At 35.7% G+C, this 16,285-nt stretch overlaps 1 protein-coding gene across 13 annotated transcripts in view; it reads left to right on the top strand.

The window, feature by feature from the left end:
* Robo2 (roundabout guidance receptor 2) overlaps window positions 1-16,285 on the top strand; it is a 1,496,637-nt gene that overhangs the window by 1,424,392 nt on the left and 55,960 nt on the right. For all 13 annotated transcript variants that reach the window (XM_029544828.1, XM_029544827.1, XM_029544826.1 and 10 more), the window contains 3 exons: window positions 3,682-3,913; window positions 7,161-7,285; window positions 8,897-9,068. In XM_029544828.1, the coding sequence (XP_029400688.1) occupies window positions 3,682-3,913; window positions 7,161-7,285; window positions 8,897-9,068 (529 nt within the window). The remainder of the gene's footprint in view (window positions 1-3,681; window positions 3,914-7,160; window positions 7,286-8,896; window positions 9,069-16,285) is intronic.

Raw genomic sequence — 16,285 nt, 5'->3', positions numbered from 1 at the left:
GACTTTGAGAGCCTTTGTATGTAGGGGCACAAATCCAGTTGAGAAATATAACACACTGATAAATGTTATAACATGTCACATGCACCAAAAAAAAAAATTTTAGTCAATAAGGTAGTAAGTACATTAGACACTAAGCTAACAACAAAAGACTCCCCCTCATAGCGCGAGTTTAATATACACTAAGAATGAGGCATATGGAGGTAGCATATCTAAGAACAGGAGCCTTTAAAATCATATTTAAATATTTATTTTGTCAAATGACAATTATTTTTATAAAAGAACACAAATATAAACAGGTTGTGGACTTACTCCACTCACGTTATTTTATTATCAGTTAGGGTGTGTGGGACAGAATATTTTAGTTCCTGTTTAGTGTTAAGACCATCTGAAGTAGACTGAGTAGTCCTTAAATAGAGCCATTATTAATATCATAATTTCTATATTCTTTTACTTAAGGATTTAAACCCCAAGAATTTGTGACTAGACATTGATTAGAGTAAATACTAAATTTAAGAACACCCATCTTCTAATCTGCTTATTAATAAAATTAGTAACCAGCAGAAGACATAACTTGGGAATGGTCAGCTGTCGGGATGAGCTAGCATAGGGTGGTGTAGAGCCTTTATTCGTTCAGTGCTCTTCAGTTTGTAAGGTCAGATTTCAGCAAATGCCTCTTTGCTTTCACCTGTAATAACATTTTCCCTCCCCCAAGCAGTGCCTCCCAGCCACACAAAATTAAGTTAAACTCTTGTTATTAAGTAGACCATTACTATCTACCAGTTGATGGCTGTGCTCACTGGAGTGAGCGAGCAAAGCTGTGTAGTAAACATTAGCTTCATAAAAGTACCTAACACACTTAATTAATGAAATCCAAACATGGATAAAACCAATTTGCCCTGATTTACAGACTCCCTTCATCTCCAAACAGCTGCTTAATGTTCTTCTTAAAAACACAGCTTGCTTCTTTCAGTATTAACAAGCTATTATTGTGAGTTATGCCTTTCTTTCAGTATATAAATTCACTTAAAGGGAACTCAGACAAGTTTATAAAATGTAAGCTTAATGTTGCTTTAACATATGTGGTAAGGATTGCTTTTTAAACTCTGTCAGTTTTGATGAAATGCAATTCTCTTTGATTCTCATGAATTTAGTTTTTGTTCTTTGGTTGCCTAATTTTATGTCAGAGCAACTTCTGGTTTTCAAAAATCACACCAGTTTGTTACAGTCACAAATTGGTAGCATGACTGTGCATTCTAAGATTGTGTATGAGCCTCCTTGTTAGACCTTAATTTTTCTTGATACAGCCTCATAATGTATGCCTCTAATGCCTGACAATCTTTGTGGGTTAAAAATCTGTCAACTGGAAAAGGAATTTCTATTTTTTGAGACTCATCTATCAACCTAAGATTTGCTTGTATGTCACACATACGTGTTCAACAATGCTTCTAGTAGGGGCATTCTATAGAGAGAAAAATTCCTTTGTTCTATTCATTTTAATTGAATTTTTGCAGGTTTTTTCATTTCTTCATGAAAATACTAATGCAATCTATTATTCATCAGTTGGTAGCTTTCTCTCAAAAAGATGTAACCCTGCAACTGAACACATAAGATTACAGGTTACTTTATAAAATAAAATAAAAGTCTTTTGTTTATAGCGTACAGATAATTGACTTCTTTAAGCCCTAGTAAAAACTCATATTCTTTCTTAATTTTTCCACAACTGCCTTGAAATGAGGTCATTTCATTTATTTTTTCACTAAATTTTACACTTTGTCAGTGGAATGGCTGGATTCTAGCTCCTCGGCGTATGGCGACTAAGCTGTGGTATGGGAGATTGGAGAATCAGCTATAGGAGGTTATGTTCAAATCATGCATTGATAAAGCAAGGGAAGCCAGGAAAATGATTTGACTTTCTTTGTGTTATGACTGCTAAAACCTAAAAGCCACTTCGTTCTGTAACTGAAGGAACCTCTGAAAAGAGTAGCAGTGGACATGGATTCTTCTAACCCTGTGCAAGCCCAAGATGAAACAAATATCAGCTTAGAGGCAGGACTGGACACACAATCCCACCCCAAACTGTGGAGTTCTTGATAATTGCTGGTAGCTGAAAAAGAAAGGGTTATTAAAATGAGTGTACGTAGCCATTGATAAGTTGACCACTCTCTAGTAGAAGACCATACATCCAAGAATATTTGGGCAGTACAAACATGTCTTTTAGAAAATTTTATTTCTTTTTTCTTTTTTCTTTTCTTTTTTCTTTCTTTCTTTCTTTTTTTTCTTTCTTTCTTTCTTTCTTTCTTTCTTTCTTTCTTTCTTTTTTTTTTTTTTTACAAAAATGTGCATAGTGTTGGCTGGGAAGGGAAGCAAGGAGAATCCAGGAAGGTTTGGAGGAGCAGCTAATATTATCCAAACACACTGTATGACACTTTGAAAGAACTAATAACATTCTGAAAAATACTCCTCTTTAAAAAAACAAAATGAACAAACAAAACATAGAAAACTCTGGGATATTTTGAGAGTGGAGAGGAAAGGCAGCTAGCACATGTATGTGCAGCAGTGGGTACTCTCCTCACACCACTCTTGCACAACTCAGCATCTGTCAAGGAGCTGGGATTTGCCAAAGAGGCTGTGCTGGCTGGACAGAAGTCTGTGGCCTCACCTCCTCCATGCAGGTAAACATCCCCACAACTGCACTTTTGTTGTTGTTTCAATGTAGGTTCTAGACTCTAAGTCTGCTTTTCAAGCATGCAAGGACAGCAGTTTTCCAACTAAGCTGTTCACCCAGGCCTCATAAAGTGAAAAGAACATCTTAATAAGCTCTCAAATCCAAAAGCTCAGACTTCTAGTTAAAAGTAATCACCTCTATGTAATCTAGGGAAAGATGTGGAAGCTTTCAACACATGCGGGATGGAAATATTAGAGGGGGAGCACTTGCTAAAATGATGTGCTTTGAATTGAACATCGTTGAGAGCTAAGAACTTCCATCCTCTTTAAAACATAATGGGGCTTCACAGCTGTGCCCTCTCCTATGTTAGCCAGACACAGGCCACTAAACATTCCTGCTCCATTCAGATCACAGAAGTTGTGACTTCAGGGAGATTGCATGCTAACTCAACATCCTGCCCCCTCTAGACTTTCTAAGTCCCAATGCATTACAGTCCCGGTTGCTTAACTGTTGTGGCTGTACCTTGACAATTGATTGAGTAATTATTAGCTAATGCCCTCCTTCCAGATGGAAGGTAAACTCTGAAGACTAAGGAGTTTTCCTCCATTGCCCGTTTACCTACGCCAAAGTCAGGAAGGTTCTTGGAACCTATTAGTGAGAACACCAGCAAAAGCTTTTGAAGGAGACAGTAGTAAGGAATTGATGTTACCAAATGACATATTACATATATTACCTGGAAAATGAGAATTGTTCAATGAAGGAGAATGGAAAACAAATGCGAAACACAACTCCAGCTTAGACATTGTGAGGTATTTTAAGTCGTGGACATAACTGGCGTACTCATCACTTTTGAAAGATTTTAAAATAACAATATAGGCATGCAATAATGAAGGACATTATTTGAGGCAGGCATGAATGAGAAGACCTTGTCATTACTCAGATGACCATGAAGAGGTCAGAGAGGGGCAAAGTGATGTCTTCCTTGTTTCTTGGAACTATCCTATGCCATTTTGCAGGTGGACCGACAACCCCAGTTTATTCAGGGCTACAGAGTGATGTACCGTCAGACTTCTGGACTACAAGCCTCAACTGTGTGGCAGAATCTAGATGCCAAAGTCCCGACAGAGAGGAGTGCCGTCCTTGTGAATTTGAAAAAGGGAGTGACTTATGAAATTAAAGTCCGTCCGTATTTTAACGAGTTCCAAGGAATGGACAGTGAATCGAAAACAGTCCGAACCACTGAGGAAGGTCAGTAACGGTCTCTAGTTAAAAGAACCTTGTATTTAAGACAAATTATTTTATACATCTTGTTTATACTAATGGGAAGACCATAAAAGGATCATATATATGAGTGAATCCAGGAGTGTAATTTTCTTCTAATACTCTCGGGAAAAAGAAATGAAGTGAAATAGTTGCAACACATGTATGTGTGTACATATATGTGTGTGTGTGTATTTGATTGTGTCTGTGAATATGTGTGTATGAGAGTGTGTATGTATAAGTGTGTGAGTGTCTCACTGTGTGTGTATAAGTGTATGTAAGTGTCTGTGTCTTTGTGAGTATGTGTGTATGAGAGAGAGAATGTGTATGAGTGTGTATGTGTGTATGAGTGTTTATGTGTGTATGAGTGTGTGTGAGTGTCTGTGTGAGAGTGAGCATGAGTGTGAGGGTGTGTGAATGTGGGTGAGTGTGTGTGTGTGTGTGTGTGTGTGTGTGNGTGTGTGTGTGTGTGTGTGTGTGCATGCGTGCACAGGTATGTGGCTAGAATGCATATCTCACATAAAGACCAAAATGGAAAACAAAAGAAAAATTAAATTAATCTTTTCTTAAAACTACACCTTCAGCTTTAGGCCATTTGAATCTGATCATAATATATTCCTGTGGTTGAATGAGGACCTCACTCGTTTGGCTTCAGAAGACATTCTGCAAGACACTCACACACACAAAACTGTCTTATGGTGACTGCTGTTTGGGGATACAGTGAAGCCTGGCATCTATCCCTCTGTTTTCCTCATAGGGGAGGTCAATGTGAGCCACTCTCTCTTGTTTGGACAGCTTCTTAGAAGAATCCCATTTCTCTGCCCCGTATTTGGAACAGATGTCAGCTCATAGTGACATTTTAACCAGTCTTTTTCTTTTAGTAAATGAGAGGCTTTTAGTGCTTGTTGCCCTCAGCGGAAAACAGCGAGAACACAACTGTATTGCCTAGGTTTACACTCCCTACAAGAGTTTTGAACCCTTACAGAAGCTTTGTAATTTTATGATGTCCCGTTTGTCAATTCTTGATCTTAGAGCATAAGCCATTGGTGTTCTGTTCAGGAAATTTTCCTCTGTGCCCATGTGCTCGAGGCTCTTCCCAACTTTCTTTCCTATAAGTTTCCATGTATCTGGTTTTATGTGGAGGCCCTTGATCCACTTGGACTTGAGCTTTGTACAAGGTGATAAGAATGGATCAATTTACATTCTTCTACATGCTAACCGCCAGTTGTGCCAGCACCATTTGTTGAAAATGCTGTCTTTTTTCTACTGGATGGTTTTAGCTCCTTTGTCAAAGATCAAGTGACCATTAGGTGTGTGGGTTCATTTGTAAATAAAGAAAATATTTAATAAAAAAGAGGTTTTTACCCTAAAAATATTTTTTGTTTCAAATGACAGAAGAAACAGCCTTTTTTAAAAAAAAATGCTACAAATACTAACAGGCTGATGTTCATGCCCAATAAAAATATTAATGAGATATATCAATGTAGACAGAAGTGAATACATTTGAAAATATACTACTTTTAAGATATATAAAAACAAAATAATAACATTTTGCAATGATGTTTATGCTCTATTAAACTTCCCCTACACTGCAAACTTGTTCCACCAGTAAATGGGGGTGAATAATTATAACTTAAGATAATTTTAAGCCTTGTTCCCAAAACCTGTTTCACTGCAGAAGACTTTTTTTTATGGAACAGAAATTTTTCAGTATTTAGTCCACATTTCTGTGGCCTGGTAAATGTAACAAATGGACTCAGCTGGACCGAGTCTGAGAGCAATGAACAGTGATTCACGTTCTTTCAGATCTGGAGAAAGAAACGGAGTACTGGAATAATTGACCTGTCAGGGAGCCTAGCCTAGCCAACAAGAAGGGAAGCTTGGCTTCCAAGTGTTAGCTTTCATTGCAGTCTACTACTTAATAACTGCAAAGCTGGTGGACAAGTGGTCAGATTTATGTCACAGTGCTACTTTTTGGAGAGGCACTGTCGCATAAAGGGACGGGAAGGAGCAAATAGTGTTAGCAGCTGTCGCTCTCTGTCTTATATCTCAATCCAACTGTCATATCAATGAAATACGCTGTGATTAATTTACCAAATATGGGACAGCTCCTTAGCCAGTCTTTGAAATGTATTTTCTGATATTTATAAAGAGCATGAATAGTGAAGTTATAAAGGCATTGACGTGTTTTGTTTTGTTTTGTTTTTTAAGAAAGCTTTTAGTGGTCCAAAATTCTTTGTTTTAACACTCTAGTTGGATTTTTAGTGGTATCTCAATGTTCCGATGTTTCTCTTTCTAGTATTGAGTTACATTAAGAGGTTCACTGACGATGGCTGAGTTCTGCACAATTAGTGTTTCCTAGCTCTGCGAATCCCTGAAAGGGGCACCCTGCAATCTAAATTCAGAACCTGCTCCTCACTCTTTGCTTCTCAGCATGGTTGTAATTAGTTATAGGAGAAACTATAAAGACAGAGAATGACTGTTGGAAATCACAAAATTCCCCATTTTACATCTGACCCAACAGGAGCCTGTCTCCATTTTATTAGCAAAGTCCCTTACCCAGCCACATGCAATATGTTTTAAATCTTAAATTATAAGCCGGTTCTTAATAGTCAATTATTTTTCCCAGCATGGAAAGAAAAGCCTTGTTTTATTTATTGGTGAGATTTATAATTTCATCTCTGTTTTTACTTTGTAAAAAATATCTGAAACAAAACAAAAAAGCCAGCCTCTAGAAAGAGTTCTTGTTTGCATTTTTGGATAAATCATATAAGAATATTTTTGATTCAAGTGTTTTTATACATTCTTCTAGAAACTCAGTCATTAGAAAGTATTAAAGGGAAAACTCATAACTTCTAGATTCCAACACTCTGGGCTTAAATTCTGACTTCTTGTTTAATCCTAGTTAGTGTGACCTCCTTATTAAAATCTGAGATGAGAGTTTTTTCCAGTTCCTAAAGTCATTAGAAAGATTTAAAACTAGCAACACACTGTCCAACACAGGAAAACATCTTAAGAATGCAATCTGTTTAGTTTGTAATTGAGTATATAATACTCCCACTCGCTGCTTTGAAATCAAAGCCTACTTTTCAACAGATTTGTCACTTGTTAAATACTATGTGCAGATGCTGGACAACTGCAAGGCAGAACCTTAAAAGTCTTGTCTTTATTTTCATGGTCAGTAAGCATGCGCATACCATAAATTAGTGTTTACATCAATCTATTTCCTCTGCAGCCCCAAGTGCCCCTCCCCAGTCTGTCACGGTGCTGACAGTTGGAAGTCATAACAGCACAAGCATTAGTGTTTCCTGGGATCCTCCACCAGCAGACCACCAGAATGGAATTATTCAGGAATATAAGGTAAGCCATACTAACAAAGAGAAGCCCACAGGGAGCTTTCTCAACTCCAGCCACACATGTAGCAGAGGATGACTTTGTTGGGTATCGATGGGAGGAGAGGCCCTTGGTCCAGGGTCAATGCCCAGTGTAAAGGAATACCAGGGCAGGGATATGGGAGTGGGTGGGTGGGTAGGTGAGCACCCTCATAGAAGCAGGGAGGAATGGGATCAGATTTTCTGGAGGGGAAACCAGGAAAGATGATAACATTTGAAATGTAAATAAAAAAATATCCAATTAAAAACATATATGAAAAAGAGATCTTAGGACCATTGGTACACAATCTGTCCCTAAGGGCTCAAAAGTGAAGTGTCACCTTTGGTTGTATTACAAGCAAGGGCAAGAAGGCATTGGGAATGAGAACCCATTATTGAGGTCAGCGACATATAGTTCATTTGGAGAAGTGAGAGCAGAGTAGGTTTCAGTATGAAAGAACTGGGAGTGATGGAAAGAGTGGTTCTAAGTAGAAGTAAAATCTCACTAAGCCCAAGTTTGCCTGTATTGTCAAGGACAAATGAATTGAGTGTCAGGAAAGTAAAATGGGGTAGGGAGTGAAGAGGATTCCTGGGCCAATTTGCGTTGTGTTTTCCTTCAGGAAAAAGTATGGCCCATTGAAACAAATTTTTAATAGGATAGCAATAAATAATTGTCTCATTTTAGAACTTATGGTATGGTTCATGTAAAAGAAAAAAATCCCTGTTGTTTCATTATTACCACTGATTTTTAAGATGCAAAGTGTTTTGAACTTTTTATAATAAAATCTTGCTAAATCATAACATGGTTATACATGAAACTTATAGAAACTTATACATGAAACTTCTAGAATTTGGAAGATAAAGTCCTAGGTAGAGCTGATACCATTAACCACAGATCCTACCTCACTTCAGAAATTCATTATTGATGTTGAAAAATAGGCTGAATAATTTTATCCAAAATGATGCATATTGAATTTTATTCCTAAAGGCTAAATTTTTTAAAAATAGAACTTTGTCAACTTACAGTACGTTACTGAAGCAAGTAGATGTTCTAATTAGATATTGTTCCTTCATCTCTCGATCCCATTTTAAGCAAACATGCTTAACAAGGATACATGTCCTTATAGTAACATAACAAAAATGAATTTGAAAGTGTTACAGTAGGATAGCAATGTGTACCTACCTTTCATTAACATCATAACACAATCACCAAATTTATATTGGGTTATGTATAAAAGAAATTTTGATACATTCAGCAGGACAAAGTAAGAGATTTTATCTATACAAATGTCAAATTTGAATCCACCCATCGCTATCCTAATGTGTCAAAAGGAGTCACTGTACCTTCTGATTTGCTCAGTGGAAACTCACACGAGAGTAGTGAGATATAGAAGAATGTGACAGTTTCAGTTTATCATATTGTTATCCCTCAAACACACCTAAATATACATAGGATGGCTACAAATGTCATTGACAGAACACCTTTATAAGACTATACAGTAGATTAGTCACTGTGAGCAAATATGTATTTGATGCTAGTAGCCAAATTCTCAGAAAGGAAACGTCATACTGCCACTTTTTTACTTTCCCATTTCTACAGATCTGGTGTCTGGGAAATGAAACACGATTCCATATCAATAAAACTGTGGATGCAGCCATTCGCTCTGTCGTAATAGGTGGCTTGTTCCCTGGAATTCAATACCGGGTGGAAGTAGCAGCTAGCACAAGTGCAGGGGTTGGAGTAAAAAGTGAACCACAGCCGATAATAATTGGTGAGTATTAGTCCACAGAGGCTGAACTGAGCATCTTTCCCTGGACAGTAAGTCACATTGTGGTTTTGAGTATTCATCTTGATCATGGCCAGGTATTTGTGAGAACTGTTTGTCAGCAATAGTACACCATACAGGCAAGTAAGTTAATTGGCATGAGTTCATACATATGCTCACACAGTTGTTTGCATATGTGTCCTATAGTCTTATAGCTACCACCATAGAGTTTTATTTTCAAAGGTTGACTAAAAACTTACTTGTATTCAATAGATCCACAAGTAATTGTGGTTCGGTGAAAAGATAGAACAACAAGGGGACCATTAGAGAGTATATTTTGACTCAGAGCTGTATGCTTCCTCTGTGCCAGTGTATGTCAGAATGAGAAGCTCCCTAAAAGGACTTTGTAGTTCAAGTATACATATGAGAAGAAAACTTCACGCTCCATCTATTCAAATTCCTGAATGAAAGTGTTCACCAACAATCTTGGCGATGTTTATCTGTTCTTGATAAGAATATGAATGAAATTATCTAGACCATGGCAATGCATGCCTGCCCTTTGACTCAAACAATGTTTTTTTTTTTGAGAGTCTTTCATGTATTTTTCAAACAGTTTTAATGCACGTTTACTGAATGGTGTTGAATCCTGTGAATATGCTTTATTTGGTTTATCTAATTTTCTATTTAGAAAATGTACACTCTTGTGTGAGGCTTTGCAAGAGCACGTGTATTCATTTCTTCGAGGAAATCCTTAGAGGTAGAACTTGCAGATAATAGGATTATATATTTTTAATGTTACTTGACAGGTCTAGACAATTGGCAAATTGTAAAATTTGGAATTCCCAGAATCCAGAAAAGGGACTTGAGTTTTTCTGCACCATCACCAACATTTGGTATTGCCATTCTGTAACAGGAAGCATTCCAGTGAATGGAAAGTATGCATCTTTATGGACTTAGCTTCAAATTGTTTGCATTCTAATTTCGTGTAACAACTTTACCTATGTTAATTTCTTCTTTTGAATATTGAATGAAGTTCTTAGTCATCTCAAACATACACATATGTACACTCACACACACACACACACACACAGAATTTTTTTCTAGTCCATGAGTTCTCTGTTTTAATAGTGTCTTTTGATAAGTGTTACATTATAATGAAGTACAATTTAGCAGTTTTTTTCTCTTGTATATGTTGTCAGAGAAACTGTGTTATATCACTCCACAGAACCCTTTATTTTTTTTTCTATAAGCTTTATAAGTTTAGCTTTTATTCCTGGGATGATAATTGATCTTCAGGTAATTGCATGATATTGAAAGGCTCACATATTCTATAAATTTATTAAATAGAATGGATAGAACCTCTTGACCAATCCCTTAGTAAAATAAGTGTATTTGAATCCTTTTCAGGGTCCATAGCATTTATATTTGCTTATATGGCAAACCACACTGTTTCCATTGCTACAGTAAATGGTCTTTAAAGTTGGGTAATGTGAAAATGCCATCATTTTCTTCTATAATTTTTTTCTGTGGCCAAGATAGGCCTTTTCACTTTCTAGATACTTTTCTAATTAGATTGTCAGTTTCTACCAAGACATCAAGGAATTGCCATTGAAAACACACTGAATCTATTTATCAAACCAAGTAATTGTAGCAGTGCTTCCCAGGAACATAATACATGCTTTCATTACGGAAGACATATTTACCACTGGGAAGCAGTACTTTGTAGTTTTCAGTGTGTGATCTTTTGTGTACTTTGCTGATGTGTTTCCTGACTCTTTGATATGTGTTTTACACTGTGTCCAATTGTTTGAAGTCTATTTTTTCTCATTGTTGTTATCTGTGAACTTAATTTTAAATTTTCTTTCTCCACCTTTGTTGCTGATATGCTAAATTCCACTAAATCATTTGAAAAGATAAATCATCTTTGTACTCCTGAGAATGAATTCTAGTTGGTCATTATTGTATTCTTTGTGTCTGCCCCTGGATATAGTTTAGTATTGTGTGGTAAAGAATTGTGAATTTGTGTTCATGAAGGATATTGATTGGCGATTCTTTTTATTCTTGGTTCTTATTTGTCTTTTTATGTCTCAGTCAAGTTTTGGAATGAAAGTGAATGTCTTTATAGAGTAGGGGGGAAGTCTGTCTCTCTCCTATGTTCTTCAGGATATTTGATAGGACTGATGTTGTCTCTTCCTTAATATTTAGTGACAGTGATAGTAGCCATACCTAGCAGAATTTTGGTTATTTTAATATGATGTTAGTGAATTGTGATCTATACACATGAAAAAATATGTGTGCATATATATATATATCTATATACACAGATGTATGCATATATATATATATAGTTGTCTTCTACAAATGTAAAGCAAAAAATATTTACCAATGAATCTAGAAATATATCATAATTATGGATTTGTACATCTCCTTTTAAGTCTAGAATGTCTTACTTTTAATTTATCATCCCTTTTTTCCTTACATGTACATGTATGCATGTTTACATGTGTAGGTACAGGTGTGTATGTATGTGGGAACCTAAGATTGATGTCAGCTATTCTCATTCTTCTGTCTTACTCTTTGAAGCATGGTCTCTCAGTCATATCCAGAATTTGCCTATAAAATAAGGATATCTCTGGGGATACCCTAGCTGTGCTTCTGTGGTGCTAGAACTAAAAGGAGTTTTCATGTTTGCCCAACATTTATATCGGTTCTCAGGATCTGAACCCAGTCTTCTAGCTTGTGAGCAAGGTCTATAACTGAGTAATCATTTCTCAAATGTGGAAAATTTAGAGCCATTTCTCCAGCCCTCACTGGAGGAGTCGTCTTTCCAGCCCTTTTTCTGAATCTTCTGGTTTATTTGCTCCAGAGGGATTATATACCAGGACTTACATTCAAATGGGCTTATTTCAGGACCTTCATCACATGTTTCTTTTTAATTCACTGTGACAGTTCTTGCTCTGAAATGGACTCCATCTGAAATGCTAATATTAGGTCATTTCTTTAAATAGTTGCATTATTTCTTAACCTTTTATGTTAAGTTCTGATCCTCTGTCGAGATTATATCTTCTTTTAAATAAGAATTTAGAAGCCATTACATTAAAACCTAAGTTTCAGGAAGGTGGGATGGCTCAGCAGATAAACATGCTTAGTCGAATCTGAAAACCTGAGCTTAATTTCTTAAACTCACAGAGTAGAGAGAACCAACTCCTGCAATCTATTCTCTAACTTCCGCACATGTGCGTGACATGAGTGTGCCTAAACCCCACACTAGATAAAATATACAAACATATAAATGTAATAAAATCAGTTCCAAAAGCTATAATGTTGAATGACCTACTTCTCTTTTTTTTTCCTTTAACTCGTATTGTTTTGACTTTTTTTTTTTTTTTTTATCTGCTTGTCTATCTTTGTGTGTCTGGCTATGTTTTATTTGATGTTGGACTTTGCTGATGACATACTATAAAGGTCAGTGATCAAGGAGAGATTGTTGCTATTTGTCCTATAAAGCAGTCTTCTTACTAGATTATTATCTTGAATTTGTCAGGTCTCATTCCATTTCACGGCATTTGCATAGGAGTTTTTAGATTTTGTCCATTTTCTTGGATCAAAACCTCCCTTTGATGCTCAATTTAAGGTGGGGCCATTTGGGAATTTCAAGAAAAATATTAGTGTGCCTGTGTGGTCTACTCACTGAATAGAATTCAGATATCAAGAATTTACTGCTCTGACCTGGATATTAGCTGGACAACCTCCCTTATCTTTTGTCCTTTGCTTTGCACCAGATCTTTGTAGTCTTCCTCGGTGCAGAGTTCTGTACTCATCTAAAGATATCAACAGGGGATTGCTTGAAGATTAGTGCACATTGTCCTCAAGTGGTTCCCTTTTACATGTAGGCTTCCTTTAAGTTCTCTATCATTCGAGCATTTTGAAGCTGTGAATTCTGACATGTCATATAAATGACGTAGGGGATTATCAGTGTGGCTACTAGCTTGCTTACAATGCAGGGCTTGAAGATGTCATTAAGGGAACTAAAAGCTCATCAGTGAAGTCTTCTCTGCTACAGCTCTAGTCTTTAAACTCTTTCAGTTTCCTTCATTCTTATTGACATCATATAGACAATACATAGAAAAAACAGTATACATTCCTTAAGAGTTCATAAAGCATTCATTTAATTTCTGATTTTATATAAATGATATTCAGACAGGATACCACCAATATCTGAGTGATTATTTCCTCTCCCGCATAGAGACATAATGTTAAATGTTTTAGACTTCTCGACTTTTTCTTTGTTTGCTAAATGGATGGCATTTAGAGAAAAGTTAAAGTATTACCTTTTCTCTAAATTGCCTTTCCATCCTTAATTAGATGTTCAGACAGAATTAATTCATTAACCTGAGGGAAACCTACAAACTTGCCCTTCTGAGATTTTTCTGAAATAAATTGGAGTTAGGAAGAAATACAGGTATACTCAAAAGGATTTAAATATACATATATTCCATACATGTGTATGCACAAGTATATACTTTATTTAAAGACTTTAGAATTTTGAAGATTATGAAGGTCCAGGTGTGGTGCCACATACTTGTAGCCTGTAATCTCGTCACTATGAAGTCTGAAGAATATATTCATTAGATTGAGACTAGCATAGGCTATACATTGAGCCCAAGGCCAGTAGAGCTACATACAGAGACTCTGTCTCTAACCAAGATGAAATGGAATAAAAATATACACGAGTATATCTCCTTTCACTGTAGGTTCCAATTCTAAATGACATCATTGCTGATGGATAAAAATACACTTTGCTTTAGAAGAAGAAAAGGATAATTGTTCTTGACACCTCCTAGAAGGGAGACAAACATAAAGTGTATTTACTGAATATGTTTTTTCTTACTCAAAAATAAGTAAGATTGCCAAAATAACTGTACTTTCGTTTTATGCCTATTTGTCTATTGTGCTTAGTAAACAAGATATTTCTCAAGGCGATGGAAATTTTCTTCTCTTTTCCTTGTGGTTGTCTACTCACAATATTTTGCAGGCCTGTTTCTGTTGGAACCAAGAAAACATTATATAAAAGTCCTAAGTCCTAACAAGCCCAGTTCTTCTCAGAACAATTGTATCCTAGCAAAGTTATAGATTCAATTTAGATTTTGTTAAATAAATTGCAAAGTTCTATTGAGTTGCATTATTTCTAGAAGACTGAGTCTCTAACTGGATTAAACACCCTTTATTCTGTTTTAGTATAGAAAACAAGTGTTCAAATTTTTCTAGAAATAAAACAATAAAACCAATGACTTCCTTGTATCCTGTTCAGGTAATTAGAATAAGCTATGCTCAAGAGGCAATCATGGAATACAGTAGTGTAGTGCTGGAAATGAGGACATGCACACGTGTAAGTCCAGTTCGACCCAGAAAAGGCTGTGTCCTCCAGAGAGTCGCTTCTTTTTAATATCTACTGCTGTCCTGAGACACTTGCTAATTGTTTCTTTAATTATCCTTCCATATCAAGCTTCACATCTTGTCTGATAATGCGCTTTACACAACTGCTACTTCTCAGCCAAATAGTGACTTAATGATGGCTAATCTCGTTTTCTGTTTCAATTTATGCTTCCCCCATTGTACAGTACATACTGGAAGAGGCACATAAAGCGACCCAAGCTTACCTTCTTCTCCCTTTACTAATTAAGTCATGCACTGGCATTTGATGCAGTTTATGCTTCATCATTTTAGACTGATGATATGCCAGACTCTGCAAAATTTTAATTATTCCATCTCAATGTTGGGAAGGAACCGATACTTAAATACTGTAAAATGGGATGCATAACCTTACACAGGTTCAAATTTTTCTTATTATTTGTTTTTGTTTTTTAAACTATCTTCTATGTGAAAGCAGATTTCATGTGAAACAGTGTAATTAAACTAACAGACAAAAGGTGAAAGAAATTTATCCATACCAAATAGTAGTTCAAATAACAAATATATAAATTCCAATAATTGTCATTAATAATAAAACTTTTTAAAAAAAATTCATCTTTGATACTCATTCTGGAGAGCTGGTGATCATTAGAACTATGTACTGTTACAGGAATAGGTATGATTGTCACTGATGTGTCTAATTAAGTCTCATTCCAACAAATTACTTTGTTCTTCATCACTCTCCAATGGGAGGAAGATACTACATTTCATTACATTTTTCTGTCTGCAAGAACAATAGAGCATGCCTATGCAAGGACAATAATAGCAGCCTTATCTCAGCTCTGTTTAGGACAACTGAGAACATTGCTTTAACAACCATCAGCATAAGAAGTATAATACACCGTGACTTACAAAAATACAGCACAAAGCTGAATGAAACATTTTAATGACTCCCCTTAAAATAATGCAAGTCTTCTCTTCCTCTTTGCAGTGTTCTTTCTCTATCAGGGTGTTAGGATTTGTTGATATTTGTTTGATTTTTTTCTTTTTCTTTTTTTGGCTTTGTAAGTAACTGCTAATAGGGTAAAAAGTCACCAGATAACATATTTAAAATATGATATTAAAACACAGTTTTTCTGTTTATATATACATCTAGCAATGCACATATTTCAGACAAGAGAGGTTTATTATGTAATTGAATTTATTTTAGAAATGAAAAAGCATAAAATATTTTCAGTAATGAAACATATACATATATGTGTGTGTGGTATCTCTATATGTGTATATATGTATATAAGTATATATGTACACACACACATATATATATATATATATATATATATATATATATATATATATATGAAAATTCTAGCAGTTATAATAAGTGATTTATTTACCAACAACAAATATTTGGCTTCTTAACTTGTATCCCAGTTAAATATGGGTTTGAAGAATGGTGACTGCCCTTTCTATTCCAAAGTCATTCAGTAATTTGTTTTCTTCCAAACAAGAATTTTTCTACTTTTTAAAGACACAATAAATGCCAGCACACATTGGTTGCGAACAGATGAGGAATGAGAAAGAGGACTGAGACCTGTCACTGCAAAGTTAAGGGTTAGAACTGAAAGCAATGCGACTCATTCCTGTCTACAGACCATTGTCTCAAATTCTGTCACTGAATGGCAAGGAGAGCTCAGGAATGTGTCTTTATTTTCTTTCTTAGAAGCAAATATAAGTAGGGTGGATAAGAAATTACTTGAGCTCTACAGTATCTTCCATCTTAAGCAATTCGCCAAACAAGTCTGAAAACC

Source organism: Mus pahari, chromosome 12 (genome assembly GCF_900095145.1).
Source record: "Mus pahari chromosome 12, PAHARI_EIJ_v1.1, whole genome shotgun sequence".
Classification (NCBI taxonomy): Eukaryota; Metazoa; Chordata; class Mammalia; order Rodentia; family Muridae; genus Mus; species Mus pahari.
This window is presented reverse-complemented; position numbering and strand designations above follow the sequence as displayed.